Source organism: Salvelinus fontinalis, chromosome 14 (genome assembly GCF_029448725.1).
Source record: "Salvelinus fontinalis isolate EN_2023a chromosome 14, ASM2944872v1, whole genome shotgun sequence".
Classification (NCBI taxonomy): Eukaryota; Metazoa; Chordata; class Actinopteri; order Salmoniformes; family Salmonidae; genus Salvelinus; species Salvelinus fontinalis.
Genome location: NC_074678.1, coordinates 42,216,743 through 42,240,621, shown reverse-complemented (window position 1 = coordinate 42,240,621; position 23,879 = coordinate 42,216,743). Strand labels below are relative to the sequence as shown.

At 43.3% G+C, this 23,879-nt stretch overlaps 1 protein-coding gene across 1 annotated transcript in view; it reads left to right on the top strand.

Moving 5' to 3' along the window:
* The window catches only part of polrmt (polymerase (RNA) mitochondrial (DNA directed)), a 95,948-nt gene extending 72,297 nt beyond the window's left edge, over positions 1-23,651 (top strand). The window contains exons 16-21 of the mRNA XM_055861858.1: positions 3,036-3,088; positions 15,294-15,392; positions 16,283-16,355; positions 17,740-17,831; positions 21,614-21,687; positions 22,722-23,651. Coding sequence (XP_055717833.1) covers positions 3,036-3,088; positions 15,294-15,392; positions 16,283-16,355; positions 17,740-17,831; positions 21,614-21,687; positions 22,722-22,771 — 441 coding nt within the window. The 3' untranslated portion in view covers positions 22,772-23,651. The remainder of the gene's footprint in view (positions 1-3,035; positions 3,089-15,293; positions 15,393-16,282; positions 16,356-17,739; positions 17,832-21,613; positions 21,688-22,721) is intronic.
* Positions 23,652-23,879: the final 228 nt, after the last annotated feature.

Genomic DNA, 23,879 nt, shown 5'->3' with positions numbered 1-23,879 from the left:
CTGATTTATCTGTTTAATTTAGCATAAAGAACGGACAACGTTTGCCTTCATTAGGCACAAAATGGAAGAAAACAGGTAGAAACAGGATGACACTATCTGAACCTGCCCAATAACAAATGCTTATTTTCTGTTGCAAAATGTTTTGCTACGGGTTCCACTAATGAATAGGACACATGCTTTTGCAACACATTTCCATTCGTGAAAGCAGTTGCAGACAGCATGAATTAACCGTATTCAGTTAGCGACAGTACAGTCTGGGTGATGGATTTAAGTGTTTTAAAGAGATTCCCAACTCACCTTTTTGGATTCTTTTTATCAAGTAGTTCTGAAAGTAGAGGTCACGAGCCAAAACTTGTCCTAGACAATATTGTACTAAGTCACATATGTGCAGATATGTGCACCACGTCATTGCTCTTTCTCTCGCTCTGCTGTGTGTTCAACTTGCTAGCTGTCACTCATGGCAAGGGACTGAAGCTTATTGGCTAGAACTTGAATTGCTAGGGGGCTGCCCCATGTGGGGGGAAATGTAGGGAAAGTGGCGCAGCCCATCTTCCAGAAAAACTGTTTTCAAACTAGGGATTTTGTGGCTAATTGAGGAAAGACAGTAATTCTACAAAAAATAATGTTTGTATGAACTACACATTGACACATCCAGCCCAAAGCGGGAGGTTTAAAAATACTTAGTCGCCAAAGTTCCGGAGCATGTCTTTAAGTGTTCTCAGTGCTTTTGATGATTTACTTTTAAGTGAACCAGTGTCGGTGAAAGCACTTAATTTGGAGAGCTTTCAGTTAGTCAGGAGTTCCAGACGAATGAATGGTTCTCTTCACTTGTGGCGGGCAGACAGACAGACATTCATTATTTTCCAGAACCAGCAGTGTTCATGTAATGTGTGCTATGATATGCAGTAGTGTCTGCTGTCTGAAGCCAGTCTTATCTGGTTGTTGATAGATGTTTTCATCACACAAGCCTACTGCCAGGGTGTATCAGTGGGAGGACAGCCCTGGCTGCTTTGGTATGGCTAGATGTAGGAGTGCAAACAGTGAATCCTATTTGATTCCGAGCTCCCAAAATGTTATTTTCTTAGATGGGCATCATTTTGACCCATAACTGAGTTCTTTCTTTCTTAGATGAAGGAGATATACTGCTACAATGATGATGACCTGATCCAGGGATGGGCATCTCCAGTCCTCGGAGTGCTGTCACACTTTTTCCCCATCCCTAGCAAACACCGCTGATTTTAAAGTAATTGCATTCTAAACTTAAGATCATGATTAGTGGTTTATTAGACACAAAAGTGTGTCACCAATCAGGCTCCCGAGGACTGGAGTTCCCCAGGCCTGACCTGATCTTTTCCAGTTACGTCCATTTATGTCAATATATCAGGGTACTCTATTATCGTAGAGAGCCTGTTCTGTCTATGGGTAGAGGTTCCCATTCACTGCTAGTCTTATCACTTCGCTTCACCTTCAACCTGAGTATAAAATACTGTTCTGTTATTTATTCCTACTGTCTCTGTAGAGCAGTGTTTCTTAATCCTGCTCCTGGGACCCTAAGGAGGGCCCTAGCTCTACACACCTGATTCCACTCTGACCCAGGTCCAAAGGCTTGATGAGTTGATTATTTGAATCAGGTGTGTAGTGCTAGAGCGAAAACAAAAATGTGCACCCCTTTGGAAGCTCTGCTGTAGAGGAATTGCAGGGCAGAATAACTAATGAGTGAGGCGAGTGAGTGAGAAAGGTGTCTCTCACCCCTAATTCTCTCACACTCTATGCCATTCTCTCTCTCTTTTTCTGACACCCCCCCCCCCCCCCCACTCTCTTTCTCTCATCTCTCCTACATTAAGTGGTTATTCCATTAATGGGGTCTAATAGATTCATAAATCATAGTGATTGATGACCACCCACAGGACTGCATCTCAATTTACCTCATGGCCAGCACACACACACTGCACCCAAGCTCCAGCTCTCAAGCTATCCTCAGCACTTCAGATGTCCCTCTCAGCTGTGTGCTGCTTGTCTCTCTCATGTTTCCCTGTCTTCTCTCTGTCCCGGCTCAATGCAGTGTCACCTTGAGCAGGGAACCTCTCTCCTCTACTGCTCTCCCTCTGTGTGTGTTTGTGTGTGAGAGAGACGGGGAGAAACTAATCTGAGCAGTAATGTGATTGAGGCACTCAGGGGCGTGACAGTGATAGGGCCAATGTGGCGAGCAGTCACTCACATTCGTGACAAAATGGCTTCCCTTATAGCTCTTACAGGGCCAAAGTGATGGGCTCCATTATTCGCCTGGCCAAACTCTCTTCTGTGGCAGAAGCTATAGTAGTTAGTGTGTCTGCTCTGTCAGTAGCTGTTGTTGAGCACTAGTCAGGTTTATTTCTAGGACTACGGTTCCCAACCTGTTCCTTTCCGGGGACCACCAAATAACTGTCAAAAGCTTTTGAGGACCACCATTTTTTTACATAAAATATCTTCGTCAATTCTATCAGTGAAAGTAACACATGAAATGCCTATTATTACAGATGGATTTTTGTTTGACAGTTTCTAACATCAAGATGCTCCCAACTATTATTATTTTTGGAAGACAATTGATATTTTGATCCCTTTTTTGATTTATTATAATTGACTCACAGGTTCGAAACTACTGTCCTAGGAGACAATTACTGTTTGTTAGCTTGTCACTGTACGCTTGTAGGTTGGCTCAAGTCAGGTTTTACCAGTCATTAATGTCTTGTGTTCTATTGTCATTTCTGTGGCAGATGGGCTGGGAATCAATGGGTAGCACTTGTAGGTCAATCAAAGGCTTTCAATAAGAATGGATTCCACATTCATTTGATTTTCCATCAATGTGTTAGAAATGTCAAACAGAAGGACTGCTTTGGGTGTTAGAAGTTTACCCTGTTGTGTTTGTTTACAGAATGTCTAATACTAATCCAGTCTCCCCTCTCCCAACCTCCACCATTTCATTGACTGAAATGACATCATCAAACCTACCTGACTCATTCATGTCCTCCTCCCTTTCCCTCCCATGTCTCCTGCAGCTGAAGGCCACCATCCAGTACCTGAGTCTCCAGATCACCCACGACTCTAAAGAGTAAGTTCCTCTCCCTCCAGACCCTTCTAACACTACCAGAGTTGGGATCAATTCTGTTTATATTCCTATCAGTTGCATTGGACATGGGATTTCTCCATAGGGGAAAGTTGTTACATTTCTGACTTGACTGGAATTTAGATGGAATCGACCCCAACCCTGTCATCCATCGGTATCTTCTCAAGGCTCACTTTTTTTCTCTCCACTCATCTCCAACTTGCTTTAGAGACTTTGACATGTACACCCTGTATAAAAACAGTATCAAGACATGTTTACCTCTTTTGATTGGTCACATTCTGATCCGTTCAGTGACAGCAAGCACATCATCAGGATGATGTGGCAAGTGACACTTTGCGTCTTGAAAATCCTATATTTTAACTTGACCGCTGACATGCAAAACATTTTGGGACTGTATTAACAGTGGACTAAAGGGAGTTTCCGGTGACGTCGTGAATGGGAAAACAGCTTGAAGACGCAGCTGCGACCCAAATGGAAAACTAGCTAACTACTACTGTAGTACTATATATTAAGTTGAATAATGACTTTGTCAAGTAGATACAACAACAATTAACGACAGTTCCAGAGGAGACAGGTGAGGACAGAGCCACGGTGTGTGACGACTTGGAAAATATGCTGAGGTGTAACAATATTCGGATCTACCAGGTAGCAGAATGCGTTAGAATAAATGATATGATGAGCTTTGTGAGGGCACTGGTTTCGAAGCTGAGAGATACAGAAGCACCGGCAAAGTCCATTATAGTGCAGTTTCTGGACTTTACTGTCAAAGAAACTATTCTACGCCAGGCCTGGGAGCAGAGGCAAGTTACATTTCAGGAGAAAACAATCTACTTTGACCATGATTATTCCCCAGACCTACAGAAGAAAAGGATGTGAGTCCCAGAAGGGATCTAACAGCTGAGAGGGAAAAACATAAAAGCGAAGTGCCCATACCCAGCCCAACTGAGGATGACACTAAACTCAGGCACGAAGACCTTCAGCACTTTTGATGGATGCAATCCCGACCCTGAGGGACCTGGGCATCACGGTACAGATGGAAGAAAGAAACCGTCTGGAGAGAGATTTCGAGAGAGACCGATGGCAGGTGCAGGAGGCAGGGACAGAATTGTGCTGTCAGATATGGATCTGAAGACATTCATCCAGGAAGACGTTTGAAATGTATTGCCCCATATTACAATATGTGTTTACACTGAGGTAATGAACACATTGATTTGCGATGTAGATGTAGGCCACTTTATTTGGTTTAGTTATTGGATGACTTTGTCGACAGATAGTATACATATACAGTAGGTTAGCAAGTCTAAAACTTTTTTTCAAACTGATAATAAGTTCAATGGGTCGTGTGCGGGGTGGTGGGAGTCCGGGTTTGAGCAGCAACTTCCTAGGATGGGGATTTGACTCTTTTGGATCATGGCATCCACACAGACTGTGTTTACTCCAGACAGACAAGAAAGGCATCAGCTCTCTGGACATATGTCAAAGGGGGATGGTATATTTTATTTGAGATAATCAACAACATTACTTTTTATTTGAGACAACCAGTTTTTGGGGGAAGGGGGGAACTGATTTTGTTTGGTTATGTTCCATTTATCCTTGACCATCATATTGAGCTTTGGAGTAGGTTTCTGCACTTCACAGACATTACTTTTTAAAATGGATTTATATGATGAGAGGGAGGGGAGTACATGTCGAGGAGGGAGTTATGTATCAACGCAAAACAACAGATTAAACGACTAGTTAATTGTCTTAGTTATAATATAAATGTTCAGTAGAACATGTCCAGGAGACACATTTAACAAAGAATTAACTAAAAAAGGAAGAAGAGAATGGGTAGATCAAGTATTTAGCGCATCTTTTCATGGTGGGGAAAAAAAGAGGTGTTGCAATCTTATTTAATACATCTGTGTGCTCTGCCAAGAATAAAGTGTTGAATGATGATCAGGGTAGATAAGGGTAGTGGGGACAGAAATTACTATTCTGAACTTGAATGCATCAAAATGAGGACTGCCCAGGGTTCTTTAAAGATATCGCAACTGTAATCGTGGACAATGCAAAAGGGATGGTTATTATTGGCGGGGTCTTTTAATTGCATACAGAATTACAAGCTTGACCGACTTCCTGCTGAGCACAGTCCACATTCTAAGAAATCTAAAGCCCTGGCTGCCATGATGTATGAACTGGGGCTTATTGATACTTGGCGTTCTAAGCATTCCAGAATGAAAGACATATTTTTTTCTCAAAGGATCATGGCAGCTACTCCAGAATATACTTATTTTCTATATCCAAGCAGTATTTACATAAAGTAGAGGAATGCAGCGTTAAACTATATCGGACCCCAGTCAAGTATGTCTAAAGATAGATCTAGGAATGGAGAAGCACTTTTGACATAACATATTGTAAAGCAAGAGTTACAATGAACATTTGAAAGATTACTTTCTTTTTTTTGATAATGATGTATCAATCCATTTTGTGGGAAGGGGAAAAGGCGGTATTAAGAGGGAAGATAATTGCTTTGTCTGCCAAATTAAAGAAGCAGGGTATTGAAAAACAGCAGGGTTTGGAAGATAATTTAGAGACTTGAACGAGAACATAAAAAAACAAGGGACGATAATACATTGCATAAGTTGAATGAATGTAAACAAAAGTTATATGAGTTATTGACTTACAAAACAGAAGGGACATTTAGATTTCCTAATCAAAGATATTATGAGATGGGTAATAGAGCCAGCCAGTTGCTAGTCTTCCAGCTAAGAAAAGCCCAGGCTAGCAGAGTAGTCCCTAAGATAATTCATCCCTTCTCTAAAGCAGAAGTCTCAAAACCAAGTGACATTTCGGAGGTGTTTGTAGCATATTATAAAGACCTTAATGATTCATCAGGACAAGACCATAAACAAGAAAACATTTGAACCCTCTTGTCTAACCTAAATCTCACAAAATGATCACAGGAAGATTGGGCCAAAATGACACGGCCAGTTATAAAGAACGAGATTGAGTAAGCCATCAAGAGATTGCAAAATAATAAATCACCAGGGGACAGATGGATACTGAGGTGAAGACCTTCATTGATGATATTACCCTGGTTTTGTGCAGAGTATATAACTATGCATTATCAAAGGAAGACCCACCCAAAACATGGTCAGAGACAATCATAACAGTAATCCACAAGGAAGGTAAAGATCCTTCCCAGTGTAGCTCATTCAGGCATATTAGTCTCCTCCCCACGGACCTGAAATGTACTAAGAGAATTCAGAAACATATACAGTAGGGAAACTGATTAACCCGGTTCAGACAGGTTTTATACCTGGCAGACAAATTATTAACAATATTAGGAGGGTATTAAACATTCGGTCACTGGCTAAGGGTAGACAACAAACAGCAATGCTTCTCTGCAACAGCCATGCTTCTCAGCCTAGATGCGGAGAAGGTATTTGATAGGGTTGATTGGTTATACCTAGAACAAACACTATTGAGAATGGGATTCATTCCATTGTTTATTAAGGATTCGAGTATGGAACTTCAACCCTATATCCAGTGAATGGCTATAGCTCACAATTCATTTCCGGGAACACCCCTTCCTTTATTGCTGTTTTTAGGCCCATTACATTGGAGGAAAGTTAGATTGAAGACTGAATGTGAAAGATACACTCTTAAGGTATGGACAGCAGTCCATAATGGCAGAAAGGGTTGATCACAATTGACCCTTTGCTTAGCCCCGCCCCAGAATTTCGGGGAACCAACAGCAGCAACTGGATAGCAACGGTCATCAAGTCCAACACCTCGGAAAAGCTCAAGTTTATATTGCATGAAAGCCAATGAGGGCTATGGCAAAAACGGAGAGTTTTCGTCCAAAAAAAACATGTTTAAATTGATCAATAATTTAACAGTGTACCAGGAGTACTTGTCCTTGTGATTCCTGAAATACATAGCCTGTTGAAGTATTTTTCGAAAACAAAATTATACTTTTGTTACATTGTTTTCTAACTCAGCTGCTTAGCTAGCTCTCAGTATCATTGACCACCAAACGTTGCTTGCTAGCCACTTAATAAAACGTATGTTCTCAAAATGTACAGTACCAGTCAAAAGTTTGGACACACCTACTCATTCAAGGGTTTTTCTTTATTTTATTTTTTTCTACATTGTAGAATAATAGTGAAGACATCAAAACTATGAAATAACACATATGGAATCATGTAGTAACCAAAAAAGTGTTAAACAAATCAAAATGTATTTTATATTTGAGTTTCTTCAAAGTAGCCACCCTTCGCCTTGTTGACAACTTTACACACTCTTGGCATTTCACTTATTCTACAATTTAGAAAATATTAAAAATAAAGAAAAGGTGTAGGTGTCAACTTTTGACTGGTACGGTATATATTTATACTAGAGTCTTCAAAGTAGCCACCCTTTGCCTTGACAGCTTTGTAAGGGCTATTTGAACTCCTTCAAGACTGTTGGAAAAGCATTCCCGATGAAGCTGGTTGAGAGAATGCCAAGAATGTGCAAAGCTTTCAAGGCAAAGGGTGGCTACTTTGAAGAATCTCAAATATAAAATATAATTTGATTTGTTTACTACATGATTCCATAGGTGTTATTTCATAGTTTTGATGTCTTCACTATTATTCTACAATGTAGAAAATATTTTTTTGAAATAGAGAAAAACCCTTGAATGAGTAGGTGTGTCCAAACTTTTGACTGGTACTGTATGTTAGCTAGCTAAGTTAGCAATGTTATGAATAAAACTTCCATCTGCTGTCAACATCAGGGTATGATTTTAGAGCACTAGCAAGCTAGTTTGCTCCAAAAGTATTTATAGCTTTCACTGCATGCTGACAGTGAATTCAGAGCCATTCAGTGGCTAGCTACACTACAAACATAATTTTACCAGGTTCCCTTTCCCGTGAAGCAACAGTCCACCACAACATACCCACGAGTTTCCTGATTAGCAAGGGGTAGTCAGTCTGTGTTTCATTTCATTGTGTATTACAAACACAGTTTGAGATCATTGTGGGGGGATTTCGAATGTGGTTAAATGGGGAATTGGGCTTCCAGGGAAAATGCTGTCTGAGGTTGCAACAGTAACCAAGGGGGGTGGGGCTTAGCGAAGGGTCAATTAACCAGCTTTTTGAAGCGAATGTTCACAAATCTTTTACTCCGCTCCAAACCAAATTTGGTCTACCTGCAAATTACATGTTTAGGTACTTCCAGATAAGACACATTTAATGACACACAAGAAATGGGAGGTCATAAAAAAATCAGCATTCAGTGTCGAGCAATATTTCATAAACATATTGGAAGGTCAAGTAGCCCAAAAATATGTGTCTCAGTTCTATATAAGGTTTCACACGCAGGATGTTAAAAGAAGATGGAAACTAGAAATTAATTTGGTGGTGGAAGATAAATCATGGGAGAGAATTTGTGAAAGTAGTCACAAATGCACTAGTTTGACTGGAACGTGAAGATGAGATGCGTTAACACCTTTCTTGATATCGAAATTGTATACTGGGGGGGGGGGCTGTGGACCAATGGGAGACCACACACATATCTTCTGGGACTGTCCAAAGTTACAGGGGTTCTGGAAGAACATTAAAAAAGAAGTAGTGAAGACACTCCTAGACATTTAGTTACCACTGGAATCACTTTTCATTTTATTGGGAGCAATACCTTGTAACCTGGATGATAAAAACCAAATGTACATGTTAAGGGTACTGTTAGTGATTGCACAGAAAATGACTACGGCTAATTTGGCTCAAACCACAGCCGCCAACTGTAAGTCAAAGGACTCAGAGACTGAAAAATGTGTATGTAATGTAAATTATAACAGCCGGGTTGCGACTAAAGACATATTGTTCCCTGCCAAATAACTGTATAGACGAAAACAGGAACGTGTGTGTTAATTCTATTCAATGACATTGAGGTAAACTGCTGTAATTATTATTACTATTACTTACAGTATTTTTGTCCTTTTAGGGATAGTTTGTAAGAAATGACTATTTCTCTTTCTTTCCCTCTGTCTCTTTCTCTTCCAAAAACATAGAGCATGATGTGAACAATCCTTGACATGTTTTATAATGTATTTGTGAAGTTTTTGAACTTGAAAAGGAAAGATATGTTCAAAACAATGGGGCCATCTGCACCAGATGGACGGACAGACAGGCCACTGATAGCCCTGGGTAGGGTGGCATTTGGGCTAAAATGTCACCGCTGAATGATTTCTGTAAAAGGGCCATTGAATGTGTGATTAGTATCAGAGGTAGAGCTGGAGGTTGATACACCGTGGTTGTTGTTTGTTGGGTATTTGGTTTGAAACTATTTTTAAAAGTAGCCTATACATATTCCTGTGCAACATAGGAAACTAGGCCCAGTTGGGCTAGTTAGTGTAAATCTTTGAGTGAGTGCCTACACTATAACACTAAACACTAGAGCTGTATCACTAAGATTGGAACAATGCATATGGGTCATTTCTAACTTTAAAATAAAACGTTAATTTCATACTCTGTTGTTCACAATGTCCATGCTGACTGACAGCCATAGACGTTTTGGGACTATTTCATCCAGCTCGTGACTGGGACAGAGCTCCCCTTTAATTGCTGCTGTCTGTAGCATACTGTCTGATCCCTCAGTGGGGTGAGGCCTATGCCTTGTGACAGTCTCCCCATTACTGTGAGGTCTGCCACTGACACCGAGAGAGACCATAAATACCTCACTGACACCGAGAGAGACCATAAATACCTCACTGACACCGAGAGAGACCATAAATACCTCATTGACACCGAGAGAGACCATAAATACCTCACTGACACCGAGAGAGACCATAAATACCTCACTGACACCGAGAGAGACCATAAATACCTCACTGACACCGAGAGAGACCATAAATACCTCACTGACACCGAGAGAGACCATAAATACCTCACTGACACCGAGAGAGACCATAAATACCTCACTGACACCGAGAGAGACCATAAATACCTCACTGACACCGAGAGAGACCATAAATACCTCACTGACACCGAGAGAGATCATAAATACCTCACTGACACCGAGAGAGACCATAAATACCTCACTGACACCGAGAGAGACCATAAATACCTCACTGACACCGAGAGAGACCATAAATACCTCACTGACACCGAGAGAGACCATAAATACCTCACTGACATCGAGAGAGACCATAAATACCGCACTGACTGAGAGAGAGGAGACAGATTGACAGCCTTCTGTCTGACCTGACATTCACCGCAACACACGAGCACGGCGGCACACACCAAAAAGCTTCCTTCTCTTTATCTCAAACTAAAGTGTGTGTGTGTGTGTGTGTGCGTGCGTGCAGAGGGATGCTGCTGCTTATAGAGTTATTCCTCTCAACTTAGATTTCTGCCAGAGAAAGTATCAGTATTTCACAGGCTGCCAGTTACAGCAGAGCTCAGCATTCCCTCCTCTCTGCTGATTTCCCCAGCTTTCACTTGTGTACATACACACAGCTTTGTTTTCGTGAATTTTCAGGACTTTTTGCGGAGCAAAAAATGTATTCCCATTCAAAATCCTATTTTTCCTAACTCCTAAACCTTAACCCTAAACGTATCCCTAACCTTAACCCTAAACTCAAACCTTAAGCCAAAAATAGCATTTAAAACAAATTGAGGACTTGAAAAAAGTCCTGGCTTTACAAAATGTTTCCTGTTTTCCTACTTTGTCAAAACATTCTGGTCCTGATAAGGTAGGAAAACATGTACTGTACACAAACACGCACACAGTATTGTGGTAATTAGAGTCTTAAAAAGGCCTTTATTAGGGAATGTAAGTAAGTGATGCGGTGGCGTGGTTGGCTGTGGCTCTCCTGTGCTTACAGGCCTCTAACCATCTAACCGTCCCACACTCAGATAGACCACTACCACCAAGCATTCTATCTTTCCCATACAATAACCAGCCCTGGAGTCACACCAGACGTTTGTGGCAGGGTTTACAGTCAATCACGGATTACAAAAAGAAAACCAGCCCCGTTGCGGACACCGACGTCTTGCTCCCAGACAAATTAAACAACAACTTTGCTCGCTTTGAGGACAATGCAGTGCCACTGACATGGTCCGCTACCAACGCCTGTAGGCTCTCCTTTACCGTGGCCAACGTGAGTAAAACATTTAAACGTGTTAACCCTCGCAAGGCTGCCGGCCCAGACGGCATCCCTAGCCGCGTCCTCAGAGCATGTGCAGACCAGCTGGCTGGTGTGTTTACGGACATATTCAATCAATCCCTGTCCCAGTCTGCTGTGGCCACATGCTTCAAGATGGCCACCATTGTTCCTGTTCCCAAGAAAGCAAAGGTTACTGAACTAAATGACTATTGCCCCGTAGCACTCACTTCTGTCATCATGAAGTGCTTTGAGAGGCTAGTCAAGGATCATATCACCTCTACCTTACCTGACACACTAGACCCACTGCAATTTGCTTACCACCCCAACAGGTCCACAGACGACGCAATCACCATCACACTGCACACTGCCCTATCCCATCTGGACAAGAGGAATACCCATGTAAGAATGCTGTTTATCGACTACAACTCAGCATTTAACACAATGATACCCTCCAAACTCGTCATTAAGCTCGAGACCCTGGATCTCGACCCCGCCCTGTGCAACTGTGTCCTGGACTTCCTGACGGGCCGCCCCCAGGGGGTGAGGGTAGGAAACAACATCTCTACCCCGCTGATCCTCAACACTTGGGCCCCACAAGGGTGCGTTCTCAGCCCTCTCCTGTACTCCCTGTTGATCCATGATTGCGTGGCCATGCACGCTTCCAGCTCAATCATCAAGTTTGTAGACGACACAATAGTGGTAGGCTTGATTACCAACAACGACAAGACATCCTACAGGGAGGAGGTGAGGGCACTCTAAGTGTGGTGTCAGGAAAACAACCTCTCACTCAATGTCAACAAAACAAAGGAGATGATCATGGACTTCAGGAAACAGCAGAGGGAGCACCCCCCCCCCATCCACATTGACGGGACAGTAGTGGAGAAGGTGGAAAGTTTAAGTTCCTCGGCGTACACATCACGGGCAAACTGAAATGGTCCACCCACACAGACAGCATGGTGAAGGCGGCGCAACAGTGCCTTTTCAACCTCAGGAGGCTGAAATATTTCTTGCCACCTAAAACACTCACAAACTTTTACAGATGCACAATCGAGAGCATCCTGTCGGGCTGTATCACCGCCTGGTAGGGCAACTGCTCCGGCCACAAGCGCAGGGCTCTCTAGAGGTTAGTGGGGTCTGAACAAAGTATTTAGCGGGGGCAAACTACCTGCCCTCCAGGACACCTACAGCACCCGATGTCACAGGAAGGCCAAAAAGATCATCAAGGACAACAACCACCCGAGCCACTGCCTGTTTACCCCGCTATCATCCAGAAGGCGAGGTCAGTACAGGTGCATCAAAGCTGGGACCGAGAGACTGAAAAACAGCTTCTATCTCAAGGCCATCCGACTGTTAAACAGCCATCACTAACATAGAGTGACTGCTGCCAACATACAGACTCAAATCTCTGGCCACTTTAATACATTTAATAAATGGATTTAATAAAGGCATTACTAGTCACTTTAAATAACGGCACTTTAATAATGTCTACATATCCTACATTACTAATCTCAAATGTATTTACTGTATTCTATAGCATCTACTGCATCTTGCCTATGCTGCACGGCCATCGCTCATCCGTATATTTATATAAACATATTCTTATTCATCCCATTTGTGTGTGTATAAGGTAGTTGTGTTTGTTAGATTACTTGCTAGTTATTACTGCACTGTCGGAACTAGAAACACAAGCATTTCACTACACTCGCATTAACATCTGCTAACCATGTGTTTGTGACCAATAAAATGTGATTTGATTTGACTAACTGTTGCTAAAGTGCTTGAAGCTAAACTCCCAGTCTATCCCATTCCCCATAGAGACAAAGTTAACCGCATAGTTTTCAGAGTAGGTAGAATTTACCCCTAAGCACTGATACAGGCTTGGCTATTTTCTCCATCACTCTGGCCAGTTCCCAGCCAAAATGCGTTACAGGGGAGTGGAGTTGACATCTGTATAGCTGGCATGCCTATGTCTAGTCTGTGCTGCTGGGTGCATCCCAAGCTATTATCCCCCTGTACTCCATCCTCATTACAAGTGCACTGGAGCAGTGGGTTGGGAGGGCAGGGCCCAGGCTAATGAGGATAATGTGTGCATATACAGATTGGGAAAGTGCTCACTTTCAGCAGAGGTCGATGTACATTTACATTTCTCCAACCCTTCAGTTGGATCACAGTTGCCAAAACGGCTACTAATACTGCAATATGTTTTTCTTTTCTCGCCAAGACCCAATTAGCTGTAAGCTTACATGGGAAATTGGAAGTTTAGAGTGCAGTTGTTATTGGCGAGGTGCCTTTGCCACGTGAACATCTGTTCTGTTGTTTCTTTGTCACTCATTCATAATTCAGATCTACCATCAGTGATTTATGTACTTGGAAACTGGCTTTTCAGTTCCTTGCATCATCAGGGACTTCATAGTGGGGGGTGTGTGAGAGAAACATACACTGCTCAAAAAAATAAAGAGAACACTTAAACAACACAATGTAACTCCAAGTCAATCACACTTCTGTGAAATCAAACTGTCCACTTAGGAAGCAACACTGATTGACAATACATTTCACATGCTGTTGTGCAAATGGAATAGACAACAGGTGGAAATTATAGGCAATTAGCAAGACACCCCCAAAAAAGGAGTGATTCTGCAGGTGGTGACCACAGACCACTTCTCAGTTTCTATGCTTCCTGGCTGATGTTTTGGTCACTTTTGAATGCTGGCGGTGCTTTCACTCTAGTGGTAGCATGAGACGGAGTCTACAACCCACACAAGTGGCTCAGATAGTGCAGCTCATCCAGGATGGCACATCAATGCGAGCTCTGGCAAGAAGGTTTGCTGGTGTCTGTCAGCGTAGTGTCCAGAGCATGGAGGCGCTACCAGGAGACAGGCCAGTACATCAGGAGACGTGGAGGAGGCCGTAGGAGGGCAACAACCCAGCAGCAGGACCGCTACCTCCGCCTTTGTGCAAAGAGGAGCAGGAGGAGCACTGCCAGAGCCCTGCAAAATGACCTCCAGCAGGCCACAAATGTGCATGTGTCTGCTCAAACGGTCAGAAACAGACTCCATGAGGGTGGTATGAGGGCCCGACGTCCACAGGTGGGGGTTGTGCTTACAGCCCAACACCGTGCAGGACGTTTGGCATTTTCCAGAAAACACCAAGATTGGCAAATTCGCCACTGGCGCCCTGTGCTCTTCACAGATGAAAGCAGGTTCACACTGAGCACGTGACAGACGTGACAGAGTCTGGAGACGCCGTGGAGAACGTTCTGCTGCCTGCAACATCCTCCAGCATGACCGGTTTGGCGGTGGGTCAGTCATGGTGTGGGGTGGCATTTCTTTGGGGGGCCGCACAGCCCTCCATGGGCTCGCCAGAGGTAGCCTGACTGCCATTAGGTACCGAGATGAGATCCTCAGACCCCTTGTGAGACCATATGCTGGTGCGGTTGGCCCTGGGTTCCTCCTAATGCAAGACAATGCTAGACCTCATGTGGCTGCAGTGTGTCAGCAGTTCCTGCAAGAGGAAGGCATTGATGCTATGGACTGGCCCGCCCGTTCCCCAGACCTGAATCCAATTGAGCACATCTGGGACATCATGTCTCGCTCCATCCACCAATGCCACGTTGCACCACAGACTGTCCAGGAGTTGGCACGAGATCCCTCAGGAGACCATCCGCCACCTCATCAGGAGCATGCCCAGGCGTTGTAGGGAGGTCATACAGGCACGTGGAGGCCAAACACACTACTGAGCCTCATTTTGACTTGTTTTAAGGACATTACATCAAAGTTGGATCAGCCTGTAGTGTGGTTTTCCACTTTAATTTTGAGTGTGACTCCAAATCCAGACCTCCATGGGTTGATAAATTTGATTTCCATTGATAATTTTTGTGTTATTTTGTTGTCAGCACATTCAACTATGTAAAGAAAAAAGTATTTAATAAGAATATTTCATTCATTCAGATCTAGGATGTGTTATTTTAGTGTTCCCTTTATTTTTTTGAGCAGTGTAGTTAGCGTGTGACTGTGTGTGTCTTCTCCTGTTGTGAATAACTCTCCTGTTTTTCATCCACAGGAGACCAGACACTGTGAAACAGAAGAATGCCTTCCCTCCTAACTTCATCCACTCTCTGGACTCCACACACATGATGCTGACCGCTCTCTACTGCTACAGGTACACTAAGGCCTAACCGATAACCTCTGACCAACACCACACTCTACAACAGGGATGGGGAAACTGGTGGCAGGCTGCATCAATTTCCAAGGAGGTCTCAAATTGCTGTTGAGAGTTAAAAAAAAAGTAGAATAGGCCTATTTCTAAAATGTGGTTGTGCATCAGCAGTTTTTCTCTTGTCACTCACTGACAGTCACTCAATTATCTAAACTTTTAGTATCGTGGTCGAATTACCGACTGAGGGGCCCCCATTAATTTTCTTAGTCACTCTCACTCAGATATCATATTCAAAACTGCAAACATTTCTCTGAACCCTATGGCAAAATGAGTAGAGTTGCAGGAAATAAGCTGTAGAATTGCACATTTTCTCTCCGGTCCATGGAAAACTGTGTAGAATTGCACATTTTCTCTCCGGTCCATGTGTAGAATTGCAAGAAATTAGTTATAAAATTGCTAAATTTTCTCTACACCCCATGGCAAAATGTGTAGAATTGGGGCCCGACAAAATGTCACTTAGGGCCCCCAAAAGGCTAGGGCCGGCTCTGACTGCATGTATGGGTACGCAGACCCTCGGGCCACTGCCCCTCATGATGAGTTCAGATTTTTTGTTGGCCCCACCACCATCAAAGTTGCCAATCCCTGCTCTAGCCTGCTACGGTATAAGCTCTCATGACCCCTCTGAAATCTGCATGGGATAGCCATCTGAATAACCATCTCTGTTTGAACCCATAAACTGTTGTCATATTATGTCACAGTGATTCAAGTCTTAGTATGTCTCCCAGGCTGTGTAACCTCATGTTACGGTGTCCAGTTTCCACCACGATTTCCTTCCATCGCGTCTAGCCCTATATCTCATGTCTCTCTCCTTCTTCCTCTGTGTGCTTCTCCAGCGCCGGCCTGACGTTCGTCTCCGTCCACGACTGCTTCTGGACCCACGCCATCACAGTCGACACCATGAACAAGGTACGTCATCTTCATTTTCTTCTATCACCTTCGTCATTCCTCCTTTGACCTTAGAACACAGCTCCTTGTGGCTAGGTATGGTAGTATACTTAAGCAATAAAGCCCAAGGAGGTGTGGTATATGGCCAATATACCACGGCTAAGGGCTGTTCTTACGCATGAAGCAACGCAGAGTGCCTGGACACAGGCCTCAGTCGTGGTATACTGGCCAAATACCGCAAATCCCCGAGTTGCCTTATTGTTGTTATAAACTGGTTATCAACGTAATTAGAGCAGTAAAAATAAAGGTTTTGTCATACCCGTGGTATACGGTCTGATATACCACAGTTGTCAGCCAATCAGCATTCAAGGTTTGAACTACCCAGAGTATAATACCCCATATAGGCCTTCCCTGGTGGCCAGAGTCAATTACTTTACACCACTGGCTGCCTGGCTGTTAATACATGGCTTTACAGCTATTGGCAGCAGACAGCACCATATGTCCCAGAGTTGCATCCTGTTACAGAGGGCCATTACGGAGTATAGATGGCTGTGTTGGCCTGTCCTTTTTAGCGTGACTCCGAGGTGTCAACAACACTAAATTGAGACGCTCTGTTGAGATACAAGATGGCCGAATTACCATAATGGTATTTCTGTGTGAATTATGTTAAGGAAAGTGCTATTTCTTCATCCAATCTCCAATGATTAGCATTGAAGCGGTTATTCACAGTGTGGTTATTTCTTGTCATGTTTAAATCTCAAAGTGCCCTTCCCTCATTACATAGCCAATTGAACACAAAGGCTAGGGGCAGCACTCTAAATATCTTGGTCAGCACCTTAACATATGACATGGGATTTTATATTATCATATTTCCATTCTTCAGGCGAGCATTAAATTAGCACCGACCTGGCAGCATAAATGAATGGCCCCAGTCACTCTAGCTAGTCTCCTATCCCTTTCCTTCTCCATTTCTACCTCTACCTCCTCTCCTTCTCTCCTCCTGTCCTCCCCTGTTGTCTATGTAGTATCAGGGTCTGTAACCGGTCTCCTCTCCTTCCTCTCAGAGGGATTGTGAGCGTTTCATCAACCTAGTTTAGATCTCCCCAGTGACACAATGGAGACCGACAGGACTGGAGAGGACAAATGGAGCAACCCCAATGGAGATCATTAGCATAACTCACCCTACAGCAGTGTGACTTAGAGTCCTTTGTCATTGAAGCTGGAGAGTTGAGTAGTGTTGTTGGTTCTGCTTGTATCATGAGGACAGAGTAAGTGACTCTCTCGGGTTGCCAGATCACTCTAGAACTCCCTGTACAGTCAAATGCCAGTGTTGAATAGAGTGATTGCTTGAGTGTTGGGAGTACAGTAGAGTGACTGTGTGTGTTGTGCTCTCTTGGGTTGCCAGGTTTGCCGGGAGCAGTTTGTGGCACTGCACAGCCAGCCCATTCTTCAAGAGCTGTCCAACTTCCTACTGAAAAAATACTGCTCTGGGCAACTGTAAGTTTCTACACACCACACACACTGGACCACTGATACACCACACTGGGACTGGCAGTTTAGTTTGCTTTATTTAGCTATAAGATAGAAGGAGGAAAGGAGCATAGAGGGGGAAAAAGTGCTGGGGAGGGGAAAAACCTGACTTTATATGTCTATATGCAAACCTCGCCTATTTTGTGCATTAACAGAACTTGTTATTGCACATTGTGCATTTTTACTGAGAATACATAACTCAACAAAAAGTAGATGCAACAGCACTGTTGATTAAACTTTCACTTTCTCTCAGCCATGTATGCAAAGAATGTACAAACATTCATCTACTTGGGAGTTTACTGCTGTGATCTCTCTCTCTCTCACCCTGTATACGCTATGTACTTGTTAAGCCTGGACAAGCCAGAGCTGGACTTTAATGATATGCAGTGCATTCAGACACTATTCAGACCCCTTGACTTTTTCCACGTTTTGTTATGTTAGTCTTATTCTAAAATGGTTTAAATAGTTTTTTTCTTCTTATCAGTCTACACACATAATAATGATGATGCAAAAATAGTGTTGTTTTTTTGGCAAATGTATAAAGAATAACAAAAATGATAGCACATTTACATAGTATTCAGACCATTTACTCAGTTCTTTGTTGAAGCATCGAATGTTCTTGGATATGACGCTACAAGCTTGGCACACCTGTATTTGGGGAGTTTCTCCCATTCTTCTCTGCAGATCCTATCAAGCTCTGTCAGGTTGGATGGGGAGAATCGCTGTACAGCTATTTTCAGATCTCTCCAGAGATGTTCGATCAGGTTCAAGTCCGGGCTCTGGTTGGGCCACTCAAGGTCATTGACACTTGAAGCCACTCCTGCGTTGTCTTGGCTGTGTGCTTAGGGTCGTTAACCTGTTAGAAGATTAACCTTCGCCCCCAGACTGAGGTCCTGAGCGCTCTGGAGCAGGTTTTCAAGGATCTCTCTGTACTTTGCTCCGTTAATCGTTCCCTCGATCCTGACTAGTCTCCCAGTCCCTCCCAGTCCCTGCCACTGAAAAACATCCACACATCATGATGCTGACACGACCATGCTTCACCGTAGGGATGGTGCCAGGTTTAGTCCAGGCATGACGCTTGGCATTCAGGCCAAAGAGATCAATCTTGGTTTCATCAGATCAGCGAATCAGGTTCTTGGTCACCTCTCTGACCAAGGCCCTTCTCCCCCGATTGCTCAGTTTGGCCGGGCAGCCAGCTCTAGGAAGAGTCTTGGTGGTTCCAAACTTCAACCATTTAAGAATGATGGAGGCCACTGTGTTCTTGGGGACCTTCAATGCTGCATAAAGGTTTTGGTACCCTTCCCCAGATCTGTGCCTCGACACAATCCTGTCTCGGAGCTCTACGGACAATTCCTTCAACCTCATGGCTTAGTTCTTGCTCTGACATGCACTGTCAACTGTGGGACCTTATATAGACAAGCGTGCCTTTCCAAATCATGTCCAAGCAATTGAATTGACCACAGGTGGACTCCAATCAAGTTGTAGAAACATCTCAAGGATGATCAATGGAAACTGGATGCACCTGAGCTCAATTTCGAGGCTCATAGCAAAAGGTCTGAATACTTATGTAAATAAGGTTTTTCTTTTTTTATTTGTAATACATTTGCAAAAATTCTAAAAACCTGTTTTCACTTTGTCATTATGGTGTATTTTGTGTAGATTGACGATTTTTTAAAATTGTTTTACATTTATTTTTAGATTAAGTCTGTAACTACAGAAAATGTGTAAGGGAATGGGTCTGAATACTTTCCTAATGCACTGTAGTTGCATGGTAAAGCATACACACATCGTTAACCTCTACCGAGCACCTACCCCGGGTCCGGGAGCACCCCCCACCCCCCCCCCCACACTGATTAGCATCGCTAGCATAGCGTCACAATTAAATAGTAGCATCTAAATATCATTAAATCACAAGTCCAAGACACCTAATGAAAGATACAGATCCTGTGAATAAAGCCACCATTTCAGATTTTTATAATGTTTTACAGGGAAGACACAATATGTAAATCTATTAGCTAAACACGTTAGCAAAAGACACAATTTTTTTACTCCAACAGTTTTTTCCTGCGTCAGTAGCTATCACTAATTCGACTAAATAAAAAAATATATAGCCACTAACCAAGAAACAACTTCATAAGATGACAGTCTGATAACATATTTATGGTATAGCATAGTTTTTTTTTGAAAAATGTGCATTTTTCAGGTATAAATCACAGTTCTACATTGCAGCTGCAATCTGAAATAGTGCCGACGCAGCCAGAACAATTACAGAGACCAACGTCATATAACTAATTACTTATCTTAAAACATTTCAGAAAAAAATACACAGCGTACAGATATTGAAAGCCCAACATCTGGTGAATCCAAACAATATTTCAGATTTATTAAATGTTTTATAGTGAAAACAAAATGTAGCGCTAAATTAGCATAGCCACGCCAGCCAGAACCAGCTGGGCGCCCACGACCAGTTCACATGCACGACAGATATATGAAATAACATCGTAAATTGGGTCTTACTATTGCTGATCTTTCATCAGAATGTTGATCAAGGTGTCCTTAGTCCTGATGAGTCGTTCAATCCATTCATAATGGCAACTTTCCCTCTTCATTTAGCATATGTACTGGTCGACTGGCCAAAGTAAAAAAAAGTCACAGAACGGAACACGGCAAAACTCCCGAAAAAATTCAAATAATCTGATTAAACTATATTGAAAAAACATACATTAGGATGATATGGTCACATGTATCAAACAAACTTCGAGACGGAGATAGTTTTCATCCGTAACGGCAGCAAAACAGTAGACAATCGCACCTCCAAATCGCGCGATTCAGAGAACCGGAAGTTGTCGGTCACGCCAAAGAAATAGGTCTTATTTCACGTCAGTACAAGATAAACAAAAAATTTCTCCTCTGACGTCCTCTTGACACCCAGAGGAAGACGAATGAAGTGTGTTTCGGGTCATAGGTGGCGTGACCATATATAGGCAGAGCGTTGAAGCGAGCATACACATCTTGCATTCTTCTTCTTGGTCAGGGAAAGTGCTGTCAAATTACTTCTGTTTCACTCAGAGACAAAATTGAAACGGTTTTAGAAACTATAGATTGTTTTCTATCCAATGGTATTAATTATATGCATATAGTAAGAGCAATAATTGAATAAGAGGCAGTTTAATCTGTAGAGGAAATTATGCTAATGCGAAAACAGCACCCCCTGTATTCTCAAGAAGTTAAAGTAATAATCGTTTCAGCACTGTAGAAACTAAACATAATAAACGCTGGATGGGCTTTTAACTATGCTATCCAATACAGACATGATTTTTAACGTGAACAAATTCCCAGATCCCAGACTGCCTTTGAAGGTAAATGTGTTTAGAATCTCAACAGACCACTTGTATTACAGTAAAAAGGCTGTTTTACTGTTAGTGAGGTTGCTTGTAAAAAGTTTTGTTTTTACGGTAATCCCCTGGGCTTGGGTTAAGTGTACATGGTATCCACACTGCTCCTTCTGTGGGGTAATTGGGCACCTCAGGCCAGTCCCTCACCCCCTGTGCCCAGGCCCCGTGAGGTCATTAGTCCCTAGGAGGAGAGGCGAGGAGAGACAGAGGAAGGCTGGAGCTTAGGGAGATGAGCCTGAGGATCCTGCACCACTGTCCTGCTCTTCTCACTAACCGGGACTCCTGACCAACCTCTCACCACCACAACAACAACAGTTAAATAAGGCTTTTATCCTGTCCTCCCTTCTCCTCCAGGAGCGAGGTCAAAAGCAAAAAGTTTCTGGAGTACCGTAGAATGCTGCTGCTGCTGGCCAAAGTGCCCCAAACAGGTCAGTGTTTTTCTCTCTCTCTGCCTCGTTCTCTCTCTGCCTCGTTCTCTCTCTGCCTCGTTCTCTCTCTGCCTCGTTCTCTGACTCTCTTTTGTGCGTCTCTCTCTCTCTCTGCATCTTTGTCTCTCTCTCTGCACCCTATGTGACCTGTGTGTTCTGTCCATCAGATTCCACCTCTAATCTCCACAGCATAGACAAAGAGGATGATTGATAACAGCGTCCGTTGTTCTGTCAGCACCACGTCCATCCATCAGTTCTGAAGGAGGCTTTACGCAACCTCTCTCTCTCTCTGTCTCTCTGTAGTGGTTGGTTGGCACCAGCAGCTGAATTGCATAAAATTGATTACCATTAATTGTCCCCACACTCCACCCGCATTCATAATCTGTTTACATGGCCCCGGCAGATGTGGTGGTCTGCTTTGTGTCCGAACCATACAGAGGCCATCACCACGGTAACCCCTGGCTGTCTCCTCTACCAGGATACAGTGGATGAATACTAGCTGGACATAATCCAGGATGATTTTCTGCATCACTCTGCCAGGTTACATTGAACAGGTCGTGGTTAATTTCAGCATCGCCCATTGTTATACAACATAATCGGAACATTTTGTTCCTCTCACATAGTAGGTTACATGTATTAGTTGAGATAGAATAGCTATGCACAGAGTGGGTGTCTTGCCTAGCTGTCATTTCCCCTCTAATGACAGAATCAGTATTATAATCTGGTGCCTTATATAGACAGACAGGCCCCTCCCTGCTCCTACACTCACATATGACAGGTTACAGTCAGCAGTCTGGCCCACCTATATAATGGTAGGGGAAGCATTGACTCCTATAATATATCTATAGGAGTCGACAGTCATGTACAGGGGCAACTTTTCAGAGTTGAATTCACTGCGGATCTGAAGATAGAGATTGATATTAGACTTGATCAATCACTCAGAATTGGACAACAATATTCGACAGATCAAAACTTAAGCAATCATCACGCATCACTTTTCACTGAGATGAGTTTGTGTTGTGTTTGTCTCCCAGGCAACTTTGATCTCCAGCGGGTAAAGGATTCCACTTACTTCTTCAGCTGAGAGGAACAGACAGACAGGAAACAGAAGCCAATGGAGGGAGATGAGTGGGATTGACAGGCTGTGAGGCTGAACACTGGGAGGGCTGCGTGGGGCTGGGAGGCTGGGAGGTCTTGTCTCCCTCAGACATCGGCTGATTGATCCACAGCCCGCTGGGCGAAGCCAAGGCCTTCGGAAGCAGCTCAATCACTCATAGTGACCCAGACAGCCAGCTACAGACCATTGTGGGAGGAGAGGAGGAGAGGCCAGCTCTGGAGAGGAGAGGAGAGCAGCTTCCCCACTCTGGACTGAAGATCTCAACAGAGCTCAATTATGACCCATGCTTTGACTTTCACTCTCCTGTTACTGTAGTGTGTGGATGGTTGTGAGAATGTTTCCGTGTGCGAATGACATTTCTTGACGAGAATGTGAGCGTTGCATTATACTGTATTACGCTCGTGTTCCTCGCACCTGTGTGTCCTCCCCTTATTAGGAATACCCCCATTACATAAAGAGCCAGAGACACTAAGAGAGACTTCTGAGTGAGCGTTGATCAGCGGTGTAGCCCAGTGTGGTCAGTCTGTGCCCTCCATCCCCCCTCCTTCTCTGGGCAGAGTCGGTCGGCTCTCTCCCTCCGGCTAACACCTGGGTCATTAAGCACATGATCCTGCCTTTCATCGATTCAGAGGCACCCAGGAAGAGATGCCCACTCTCACATTTCGAGCGATACTTAATTTACCTCACAAGTTTCCAATAGAGACAGTTACTCTCACTTACAGAGAGAGGGAAGAAGATAGAAATTATGGATGGGAATGAGGGAGAAATCTGTGACTTCGTGTTCTTATTTTCACCTTTTGGAGTAATTAAGCAATAGATTTTTTTAAATAAACATGTATTTCTTAAAGCATCTCTTGTTCATTTGATGATAAGCATTTTGAATGGATTATGTGTTTACAGACATGGGGATTTATTTCATTATATCTGTACCCTTTAATTGTGTCGAGCATCATAAGATGGTCTCCTTTTATGAGGCACCACAAAGGGTTTGAAGAATTGCTAATCAACAAAGTTGATATTTTTCTGGGCCAGTGCCCACATCTAGAGGTAAAAAAAAGCAGGAATGCTATCTGAT